The sequence below is a fragment of the Lutjanus erythropterus genome, chromosome 11, assembly GCF_056507025.1.
Source record: "Lutjanus erythropterus isolate fLutEry1 chromosome 11, fLutEry1.hap2, whole genome shotgun sequence".
Lineage (NCBI taxonomy): Eukaryota > Metazoa > Chordata > Actinopteri > Lutjaniformes > Lutjanidae > Lutjanus > Lutjanus erythropterus.
In genome coordinates this window covers 21,644,103-21,656,920 of record NC_139327.1, presented here as the reverse complement: position 1 = coordinate 21,656,920, position 12,818 = coordinate 21,644,103, and the positions used below count along the sequence as shown (strand labels likewise).

General features: G+C 38.7%; 1 protein-coding gene across 1 annotated transcript in view; it reads left to right on the top strand.

Annotated features, from left to right (window-relative positions):
* Positions 1-4,152, top strand: part of fat3b (FAT atypical cadherin 3b) — a 116,007-nt gene extending 111,855 nt beyond the window's left edge. The window contains exon 53 of the mRNA XM_084730630.1: positions 2,758-4,152. Within this exon, the coding sequence (XP_084586756.1) occupies positions 2,758-3,518 (761 nt within the window). The 3' untranslated portion in view covers positions 3,519-4,152. The remainder of the gene's footprint in view (positions 1-2,757) is intronic.
* Positions 4,153-12,818: the final 8,666 nt, after the last annotated feature.

Genomic DNA, 12,818 nt, shown 5'->3' with positions numbered 1-12,818 from the left:
CAATGCTAAAACTTTCTTTATGTTTGATAATGTCTAGTTGCCATAGCAAAGACATTGAGAGGTGGTGTTGTCTTGGTTAATGTCAAGTTGTCATAACAACACTGACATGTTATGTCATTGCTTTGATTTATGTTATCATGTTTATGTTGTTATTTAGTAGTAGTACATACCAAATGCACCCTTCCAATCTGGCGAACTGTTTAAGCCACGAAAAACGTCCCATCTCTCCCTCCACCTGTCAGTGTCATTGTTGCCTTGCATCAGCGTCACTGCCTGTTCATTCAGCCCCATCACCACCCCAGCATCCACCTGCAGGCTCTGACACAGGGTTCAAGATACATGTTCATTATTCCTCAATATCTCTTTGTAAACATAATCTGTGAGGAGTGATGAGGTCAGAACCTCGATGCCAAACTATGTTCTGCTGTTGCAACAAACTTTCTTAAACATGAGTTGTTTGACTGAAATACATTTTTGTCTTGGTTAAAGACAAGTTGTCATAACAAAGACATTATTGGTTTTATTCATGACAAGTTGTCAAAAAAAAAAATACATTTGACAGGTCGTGTCGTCTTGGTTGATGTCAGGTTGTCATAACAAACACACTTCTGTCTCGGTTAATGTCAAGTTTTCTTTACAAAGACATTTCTGTCTTGTCTAAGTTGAGTTGTCATAACAAAGACATTATTGGTTTGATTAATGTGAAGGTGTCATAACAAAGACATTATTGGTTTGATTTATGTGAAGGTGTCATAACATAGACATTGACAGGTTGTGTTGTCTGACAAGAGACATTTTTGTTGTGATTAATGTAAAGTTTTCATAACAAAGACAACAATGTGAACTTTGCATTGAAAATGACATATTTAACAATGCATGACAACACACATAAACATTCATAAAGACTCCGGTCCTTCATGTTCACATCAGGTGTCATGACATGGTTATGATGGTGTAATGAAGTCTTATGCGCACTCCTTCATATAAAGTGTTACCAGGGATTGTTATATCAGGAGGCAGTAAATCCCAGATGTGTCAGTGATTTGACACCTGGACTTAAGTGTTGTGGCTTTAGGAGAGCAGAGATTGAATCTGCAGTGATCTGAGTAATTGTGAACATCTTCAGATCAGTCCCTCCACTAACTGATTCGCAGAAACATATTCGCTGGTGTCACCCCACTTACCTCCTGTAGATAAGATTGCGATAATATGTTGTTTCAGAAGGGGGGTGATTTATTGATGTGACACCTTTCGCGGGCTGATCCTATTAGACAGATAATCTCATTCCCTGCTCTTACTGTGCAGAATGGCTGTTTGTAATTTAACACACACACCCAAGTAAAGACTACATACTTTCAGTGATTTGGCAGCACTAGTTTGTCCAGGGAATAAAGCCTCAAGCTCCTAACAAAGTATGTTAACTCAAAGTACTTTGTTAACTCTCTTAAGTGGGTCATCTCTCTACTTGTTCCAATAAAACATACATTGGTCAGTCAGATTATAGCCCTTATCAATAACCTTCATCAAAATGGTAAAAACAAACATTCAAATAATGTTTATATATGCCTTATGAACCTTTTATTAAGCACTTGAAAAGTTTTATAAACAGCAGTTGCAGTAATGTTTTTACATGCACTACACAACATTTATTAACCATGTACCATTGCAGCTTTACACTTTAAACTAGGATGTTGTAGGTGGAGCCAGACCAATATATCATACAGCTGATTTTAGCACATCTATATCATTGATACTGGTATCAACGTATGTGTTATCCCATATTCTTTTACAGAACATAAGGAAGATTGTTTTTATTTTTTCATATTTTATAGGCAGCATTACATATATCTAATCTTTTCTTAACAATTTTTCATGTCTGTATTTTTATGATGACATTCATTTTCATGCGTATATTTTGTATTTATCTTCATTCCTCTGTGTAGCTTTGGTATGGCACACTGAATCTTGTACATGATGGCAATAAAATGATTTGTTATATTTGTGTTTTTTATTTTAAAATTATTTATAATAGTTAAAAATATCAATCAAAGTTTACCCTTTCCGTGCCTTGATATCATTTAGGATTTTAAAAGAGAATATCGGCTGATAAATTATTGTGAGAATTGTATTGGCTCCCTGATATTTGTCTCAGCATGGGCTCCAAAACTCCAGTATAGGTTGGGCTCTAGTTGTAGGTACCCCTCAAACATCAGTATGGGCTCTGCTGTCAAGTTAGAAAGTATAGATATTCAATGTCCAGGCAGGCTTATATAATATGAGCACGAAAACTACTTGTTTAGGTTTAGCAAAAGATCAATATCTTTTAAAATAAGTACATTACTCGACATAAGTTCACATACGTAACACAATGTACATTGATGTTGCTGATATGGAGCTGATGTTTATATATAATCATCAGTTTCAACTTTATAACAGCATCCAAATAATTTTATAGTTGTTGTAATTTTAAAATTGTTTACAAACTAATTATTAAACATTAATAGTTCTAAAATGTATATATGTATGTATTATCAGCTATGATACAATATATAATTTCTAAACTAACCAGTTAATATTACCCACATAAAATAACAAATTAAATGACAACATTACTAATAATATGTAAAATGAGAACAATAAAATAACTATTAACTAAGATTTAATTGACTATCAATTTACCATTTATTAATGATGGTTATTATAAAGTGTTACCGCAAACATTTAAAAAAAAATTATACTTTGTCTTTTTCTTGACAGCATACCGCTGGGAGTCTTCCAGTCAGACTTCAAGCTGGTTGTCACCGTCACGGCTGCGTCCACCAGAGGTGGGATCCCACTATGACCTCAGTGACACCCAGCAGAACATCAGACGAGGAGGCAGCACGCGCTCCCTCCAGCTGGACTACAGAGTGATGGGCTACGGTGGTGACAGGGGCCAAGAGCGGGGACAGGAGACCGAGAAGAGGACCTTCCAGTGGGAGAGGAATCAGTCGGGTGAGTGGGAGAGGAAACGCGTCCTGGACAGAGAAGAAAAGAGACGGCACGACGCGGAGGGGAAGAACACGGGCAACAGGAACAGGGACATGGGGCCGCGCCAAGACCACAGAGACCATCAGCAGTTGCGCGGCCATGACAGCTGCGAAGACAGCTCCTCGCCTGTTTACGAGGAATACCGAGAGTCCGGCCATGACCCCGAGCAAAATGAAGAAACAGAGAGCCTTTATGACACTCTACCCCCAACCCGACCGGCCTATGAAGGGTACCCATCAAGCCCCCCAGGCATCAACCTGCATCCAGCTCAACTCCTGCCCCCCCTCAGGGCATGGGACTTACATACAGGGGAATGGAGGGGGTCGCAGGAGGATCGCGGTGAGCTCAGCTCCAATAATCTAGCAGGTTCTGGGGACGAGCTCGAGAGACTACTGAACCTTGTGTCGCTCAGAGCCAGGAGAGCCACGCGAATAAACAGAGCTTCAACCAGATCTGAACCAACGACAGACTGGGATGGATTCAAATGAGCACACAAGACTGTTTAAAATGAATAGATTTAATATTCCTTTATAAATCCAAGAGAGGCAGTGACCCACTCTGATTATACTTGACATTTATAATACTGCACCGTTGGTCCACCACCTAAAAATAATTAAAGGAGAAAATTACCATATATACTTTTATTATCCGGCATTATTATCCCGCTGTAAGCAAACACTAATCCACCACCAATCCCCTGGCTCGTTTCTAAGCTGGAGGAATAAGAGGAAATATATGTGTTGTGTGTAGACGCCTTCACCTGTGTAGCATGAGAGTTAGCTGAGATTGGCTGTGAATCAATGCTATTACATTTATTATTTATAGAACCACTGGAGCACAGCATTTATTAACATCAAAATATGAAAGGAGCCAGGCTGTCTCTTGTTTTAGATGCTGCCAGTGTATGTACATATGTTATCATGGTGTTTCATGCAGCGTTCTGTTGAATCACACACGCACACACAGAATCATTTTGTTAGCTCAACCATGTAATGCATTTCTTAGTTTTTATTGACACACGCTCGAGGTTGTTTTGGAGAGAGATGTAGCCTCAGAGATGCTTAAGATTACCATTAGCTGATGTCAGGAGATCTTGATTTAATCCAAAAAAACAAAACAAAACTATTATTATTTATTTAGTAATTACACTATGAATTTATTTGGTTTCTTATGAGCCATGGGGTATTTTGCTTGTGTAACTATGATTAAAAACAACACTTCCGGCTACATTTTTTATATTTTATTCATGCAAACAAACAAAAGCATTGGTTTATTGATTTTAAAGGTATAATATGCAGGATTTGTTTGTTGCTTTTTGTAAATGCTCTATTCAAAGTCAGCCCCTGTTCCCCAACTCAACTAGAGAGAGAAGGAGAGAGACAGCAGCAATGGTCAAGCAATCCAGAGAGTGAATGAAGTGAGGGAGCAGCGTTAGCGAGAACAAAGCGGTGAATCTGACAAATTAAATGTGAAGGCAACCAGCGCCAGCCAATCACGGTACAGTAGTAGTAGCCAATCACAGCACATCAGGGTGAGAGTAGTACAAATCTCATAAGGGTTTCACAAATCTAGGGTTCCCTTCTACGGACAACCTTTAAAAATGATTTAATTGTTCCTCCAGAGTCTATAATCAGAACTGCATCCATGGAAACGGTCTGTTATTCATAGCAACAGTGTGATATTCAGAAATGAGAGGCCTTTTAGAACGCTGGAATTACAAAGATGTGTAATGAGTTTTTATAGAGTCTCGACCTCACAACCTGTGCGTTCTTATTGGCTGGGGGTCACACACCAAATACAATGGTCTCTGCAGATACAGACACTGTCACACACTTCTAGTGAGTCAGTGTGTGATGATTTAGAGTAGTGATTACTAAAGTATGGGCTGTGACCCACTGGTGAGCCATGAAGGACCTGTAGGTGGGCCTTGAGAGCTCATGGAAAATGAATAATAACACATTTTTAAGTTACATTTTTATAAGTTTGAAATTGCGTTAAAATATATCAATTTTTAAAAAGGGACAATTTTTAGGAAAATCCTGCATACTGTACCTTTAACTCACAGATTCACTTCTGAACACAGAGCCTCATATGACTCTCAGTGTACATTATGTACCTTGTATATATTACCACAGTTGAGCTTTTAGCAGTGCTTCAGATAGAATTAAGCCCACTTTACACCTGGTATTATTAACATGTGAATGAATATTCAGACTATATGTGTCGAAAGGCTTAGAGAATTATGTGGAAACGCAGCTGTGCAGTACAGAATCACTCACCCAAGACATCATGGACACATGGCTGCCTCATTGATAACAGCAGTGTAAATGCTGCTGTGGTCCTTGTTCACACACACAAACACAACAAAGTGAATGTAAATGGTATTAAACATCAATGTTAAACAACTTTGAAAAACAGCTGGTAGTAGGTAACTAGGAGTATTTAAGGATTAAGAATTGTGAATAAGCTAGACTAGCTGTCTGCTATCAGAAATACAGTTTGTATTGGAAACAGCTGCACCGACTGGCCTTCGTCTCATATTTACCACGTATCCTCTTCAAACATGACTCCTTGTGTTTATTTTGAATGGAAATAAATGCCCTGTGGTGTAGCCAAAACCTTGTTACTCAAGGATGTAAACAGCAAACAGTATACACACAAAACTGTTTTGGACTCAAGGACGGGGACAACATTACCATCCACATCAACCGGTAGGTACTGTACGTGTATCTTAATGAAGATGTAACACTGTGAAGGCCTTTTAAGAAAGATAGCACTTAGGACAGTCAGAAAATTCAAGGTCACGCTGTTAGAAGATTTAATGGATTCCTAAGAATTCAAACAGAAATGCCATTAAAAACTATTTTATGTTTGTAATATTTCTTTGTTGTGCAAGTTATTTTTTTTTGTTTGATTTGTTGTTGCAGGAATGTGTTGTATCTTATATATGTAGAGAATGGTCACACTTTATTTTACAGCACAAATAAAACAAACAAGCTGTACTTTGTACAAAAAATCTAGAAATAATAGGTTGTTTATTAGACAGTACTAGATCCTTTATCAGACCCTGATAAGACTTTATCAAAGAGTAACTGGGGACACATTATATCAGAACTGTACTGTAAACTAAAGTGATTATTTAAAAACCTATTTAAAAACATTATGTGAACCAGAACCAGTCCAATATTATAGAGGTTATTAGAATAAATTTATGACACATTAGAACAGAACTGTATAGTAAAATAAAGTGAAATCTCATACCTGCTACTGCTAGACCAATGCAATGTCTTAGTAAGTAAGTAAATAAGTCTGTGCAGTCAACCATAGACAAATATTCCTTTACCTCTATGATTTTGAGCTTTACTTGGTAGATGTGGTTTACATATTGTTTATTCTATTTACTGTAGTTATTGCACATTATTGTTTATTGTATTGCATATTATCTAAAAGTAGCAGATCTGTGATTTCACTTTAGTTTACAGCACAGTTCTGTTGTAATGTGTCCTTAAATACTGTCTGATAAATAAAATATTATAGTGCAACTGAGAATTTTATACTGAAAGGTACTATACGGGTTTACTCTATAAAAAAAAAAAACAACACTATTAGCCACATGCCAACTGACAGGTCTTAACATGGTCATGACCAGGCTTAGTCTCACCTAATGTGTCCATGTCTCACAGTATGGTGTCCATCCATCCATTCATCCTCTTTACACACTCCTGTTCAGCTCTACTCTGTAAGTGGGCTGCTGAAGCGTGTCCCAGCCACAGAAACATCTCAGACAGGTCAGACTAACACATGGAAGAGAGGAAAAAAAAAACATTCACAACTGTGGGCACTTTACAGTTTCCAGTTCACCTGGCCTGCATAACTGTAGACTGCGGGATGAAACCAAGCAGGAATACTGTGAGAACGTGCAAACAGAGGAGCAGCTTCCAAAGGCTGACATTTAAACCGAGAACCTCGATACTGTGAATCAACACTGCTAACACGTGAGGCATTTTTGCTGTCTTCTTTTACACTGCCATACACATTGTAGTTACATCATATTGAAAAATAGCTTTCAATTCAACTAGACTCTTAAGGACCGGTGTCCAAGATTTAGGGGGATCTATTGGCAGGATGTCCAAAATGAAATCTGACATTATTTTTTTGTGTATAATCACCTGAAAACAAGAATAGATTGACCCATTTATATCTACAGAGGAAATGTATCATCCATGGAGGCTACCATGTTTCTACAATAACCCAGAATGGACAAACCAAACACCTGCTCTAGATAGGGCCTTTTGTGTTTTTCGCATGTTTCACGACCACTGCAGGTTGTCCTATGTGCTTGGATGGGGAGGGTGAGGCGAGCGGCACACATTTAATTGAAATCTACAAACCCACTCCCATCACCGCCATCACTTATAATGAAAAAAGTTTCCTAATTTTTAAATTACCACATTTTAAAGGCATAATCAAAAATGTCATAAAATAATCCTCGACAATGTAACTATAATCTAACTACACATTTTTTTAACTGCAGTCTGGGCTGATTATAGTTTTTGTCATCTCATTATATCATCCTGACTACATGTGATCTGTCACTATCCAACCTTGTGAGTAAATGCATGTTTACTCCTGTGTGTGACACAGTTGGCAGGTGTATTTTGGTAGAAAGAAAATTGTTCCTACATGAAACTTCTCACAGCAACATCTGTGGATTATCTTGAGTAAATGGATTGTGATTTCTGGAACATTGCTCTTTCAAATGTATTTGTTGTTTTTGGTGCTTTTAGCACCACAAGCTAAGTGCTATCTAGTTCCATTATATTAGAGAGAAGGCAGACATCTCTCCTGCTAATATCTCCGAAACTCTGCAACTCACACCAAAACAATCGAGATGGATCAATACATAGCACTACAGTTAAGACAAAATTTTATTTTGAGATGAACTGTCCCTTTAGTTCTTTCAGTTCACTGACAAGCTGAAGCACAATGTCTATATATGACTGTGGAAATTTTAAGTGGCTGCACATTACAAGGACTTGAACAAAATGCTCCCATCAAGCAGAGTCATACTTCATTTAAAAGAGAAAATGGCTTTTCATCTTAAGGGCAAATGTGCACCTGGGGTGCTGTTGCAGGTGAGCAATGTCTCAATGTGGGCTACACGAAATAAATAATACCCATAAAATATTTAATCCTATCAAATCAGTCTTGTCACACCTCTTGTATGTTTTTTTCTTCCTGACTGGAATCTAGCACATTCATTTAGCCTCCTGGGGAGGCATGATGGTGGGAAAATGTCTTCTGAAATGTTAAGTGCATAAACTGTGTGATCAGTCAGACAATAAATTTATTTTGAAATGGTCTGAGATCATTTGAAAGGGGTGTTATGATCATGTGTTAGATTGCTCTGGCTGTCAACGGCTGAGCAGATTTCAGTGTAATCTTCTCATTACGCCCCTTTGTTTACCCGAAGAACTGATTTCTTTTCTGCCTTGAATAGATGTATCCGGCTTATTGTCTCTTTGTTCATGTGAGTTTGAGTTTTCTTTTTATTCCCCCCACACTGACCAAATCAAATTGTGCATCACTAAAAGCATCTGTGATGTGTGCAGTCTTGTACACCAGCCACCATTAACTACGCATGAAAAATGAAAACAGCAGCCCCAGTACGCATCTGATTAATAGAACATGCAATTCTGCACATAATCCAAATTAAAACAACTTTAATAACTGAATGCTACAAGGTCTGCTACCGGCAACTAAGGTGGCATTTCTTAATCAGTTTATCTACATCCTCAGAAGGTGACCAGTCATTAATTCTTGATTGGTGACAAAAGCTTAAAGGCAGGCAGTGGTTTTGGTCAGTGTGCTCCACGTCTACCCTACGCACTCACTCTATCTGCAACTAACGAGGAGACGCATCGAGGAACCTTTGTGGTTTTTGATTATTTCCTCTTGCCTCCGCCCCCCTGTGGAGTTGACACACAAACTTTGTCCTTGTTATCATCCTCATCCAACCCTCCTCGTATAACACCACCGGGCCGACTGTCTGCCAGAAAACATTCCCATGGCAACCAGACATTCCCCTGATCATGTTGTGCTTCATTTTCCCTGTCACATACAACACATTTTGGCCAATTTGGGGGGCGAGGAGGTGTCTATGTGTGTGTGTCTGGGTGAGTGTGTGTCCCAAGTGTTCACTGCACTGATGCATGATGCCGTCTTACATCAACATACCTGCTCCCAAAATACTGTATGTTTCTTTGATGCAGTGTAGAGTACAGAGAGCAGAGTTATTTGACACAGAAATAAGCACTCGCCCACTCCTAAACATATAATATGTAGGTATGCATGCACTGAGATAAGTCAGAATTCAGTGGTGGTTTGCATGCCTGAGTATCTGAGGTTTGAAAGAGAAAATAGGTACCTTAAACGCCATACGGTTCATTATTTGACAGTAAACAAACACAACCATACCCTAATTAGACAGCCTCCACCTAATAGTACACTAATAAGAAGTAACAAGCAGAACTGTGTTTCAGAACAAACAAAAACTAGAAACAATATGTTCTTTCTTAGAGGTTAATTAGGGACACAATACAGCAAAACTGTATTATAAACGTAAGTGTATTATTTCTCAGTTAGACCTTTATTAGACTTTACAAGAAGGTAATTAGAGACACACTGCAGAGTTATACTGTAAACTAAAGTGAAATCACGTATCTGCCATTTGAGACATATCTTCTTTGGCCAGTCCCATTATCTGCCTGCATTATTACAGTCTGTGCAGTCAGACATCATATTCGTCTACCTCTATAATTTTGGTCTTTACCTTGTCAATCTGGTTCACATATTGTCTTAAATGGGGAAGCAGCAGATATGTTATTTCACTTCCGTTCTATTGTAAGGTGTCCCAAATTACCTTCTAATAAAGTATAATAAGAGTCCAACATTGGGAAATAAACATTTTAGTTTACAGGACAGTTTTGTTGCAATGTGTGTATAATGTAAATTAATCTCTTAATACAAGGTCAAATTCTGTCTAATAAATAATAAATATTATTTCCAAGTTTTGTCAATTTTGATACAAAGTACAATACAGTGTGATGAAATTATTTATAAAAAATTAAAGAATCTCTCATTACATCCTTTAAAATTACTATTTGCAAAGTGTACATTTTAACATAGCCAATAGCTGCAGCAATAGCTGTATTTTCATGATAGAAATCATTTTGTCAGAGTAAGTGTTACATTTTTTTGAACAGTGGATATCATTTTTAAGGGAAACACTTCATATATCTTTCAGTGCATGCCAGTTTGTGTCAGTGCAATAGATGGAAATAGCTCATAGTCAAATGTTGGCTGGCTTGTTCCAGTTCTATTCTCTCTCCCTGCAGGAACCATGAACCACAAAAGACACAAACAGGTACAAGGCAGAACTCGAGGGAGATGAATTTTTATTTTCTCCAGCCCAGGAAAAATTCATGCATTACAGTGTAAAATGCACATAAAACTTGATGAAACTTGTCACTGCAGGAGACATTCTTCCAAAATTCCTATTGCAGCCCTCCAAATAATCAGTTTGCTTTGCTCCCCAGTGTGATCACAACACCTGAATTTATGTTTCCTCTATTACCCCAGCCTGTCACAACAAGGCAACAGAGAAAATGAGATTTTATCAATTAGCATAATATGCTAAAGACGTCTCAAGCGAGAGGTGCAGGTGGCATGTCAGCTTTGTATTCATTTTGGGTCTTTAGTGGGAGAAAAAGAAGAGTCATTACCCACAGGACATGCATCCTTTTGGGCAAAACCTTACATAACATTACCTCCAGCTGCACAGACCTGAATCAACAGCAAAAATGTAAACATCACACCACAGGTAGAAATAGTCCTGCTGTCTGGTCAGAGGGAGGGGGAAAACTACAAGCAATTTATGCACCCAGATTCCCAGCTTATTAAATTATTCTGACAGGGATTATGCAACATGTCCCAATAACTTACATACTCTCCCTGGCACACACACTCTTTTGATGACCATCCTGCTTGTTTAACGTATTCCAAGCATGCTGGCTGTCCTGGTGACAGGCACAGGGTCAAACCAAAGGCAAATACGAGGGCGTGTGAGGGAAGGGAGACAGAGACAGAGAGGGAGAGCAATAAACAAAGTGACTGCTGTGTTTATTCATCATGCATCAGAGGAAACCGATGAGGACCTGCCAGTCCCTTTAGCTCTGCTGGCTTTTCATTGGACCATCTGGCATTTACACCATAGAGTCAGCTAAGCCACTTAAAACCTCTTTCTACCCCCACAACCCCCATTTTTTTCTTCTTCTTCTTCTCTGTTTTTTTTTTTTTTAAACAATGATGTTCCTCCAGATCTGGCTGGACACAGCAGGGGAAGGACAGAGCGATGAAAGGATGTTACATAAAGGAGGAGGGGAAAGAAGGATAGATCATGTAAGAAAGGCGAGAGATGAGTAGAGAAGTGGGAAAAGTAAGAGAGATTACCATTCCCCAGTTTCTGCTTATTGAGGGGTAGCTGTGTGGGTGATTATAAATCCATGCTGTTCTCAGTAACACCAGGATTACACAGCCAGCCAGACCTAATCTATGTGCCTAACATCTGCCTCCGATGACTCAAACACATGCACACAAACAGGCATGCGGGCAGGCACACAAGCACATACAGCACTCACATGACCATAATGGTTACAAATGCAGTCATTGTCTCGAGCAATTTCATCGCATGTATTATTCACGCATACTTTAATCTTATGAGGACAATCAGACAGAATATGCCCACGCTGCTAAAACAAGGTGATGGGAGGATGGAGAAATTGAATGGTAAAGGGTCAAGTCCATGTATGACAATATGAATTCACATCAGAAAGCTGCCCTCAGCTGTGTGTGACTGAGTAGAGGAAGCTGCACACCCGCCCTATCCCATCATCCCCCCCTCCCCCTGCTATTTTAACAGATTATTACTATGGCAATCCTCTGGCATATGCCTGCAAAACAGCTATGTGTGAGACATGAGAGTTAACCACTCTGTTGCATATTTCATGTCCGTTATTGGATTTTCTTGTGTGATGAAATTGCATAAATGTCACTGGATTATGACACACAACTCAACTGACGTTGTATGACACTAAAAGACAGTAATTGTCTCAAACTGGGGACATTTCTTTGGATGGCAAATGGCCACTTTCTGCAAACTATGCAAAGAGCAGAGAAAAAGCTGAATCCAGTTATCTGGGTTGAGTTTATTTTACTTGATTTTTTTCTTGAACCAGTGGTGGACTCAGGCTGTCCGAGGGGCGGGGGAGAAAAAAAGGGGCACCAGCTGTATGTGGTGGAGGACCAGTGCACCGAAAGTCGCAATGCACTTCATCACTATTTGTCCACTGGAAGGGGACTCTTGCACTTTATTACTTCATTCATTTCTGGGAAAGGCTCTCTAGAGGGCACTTTGTCATATTTTGTCTACAGGAACTCTAGCACTCTAGGGCAGTCATAAAAATAGCCAAACAGCCAAATAAATAAAAGACTATGGAGGACATTCTTCAAATTTAAGATTTATGTCTGCAGTGCACCTTTTATAAACCATTTCAAATTAGTCAATTGTTTTACAAAACAGAGTAATAAACAGTCTCATTTATTACGAAAATGTCCTGTTGTTTCCCCGATTAGAGGACATAAAAATAATGATATATTAATGAGGCATATTGTGAATTGGGTCATAATGGTTTGTCATTTTTAAAAAGTGGATCTCCAGGGAAAAAAAG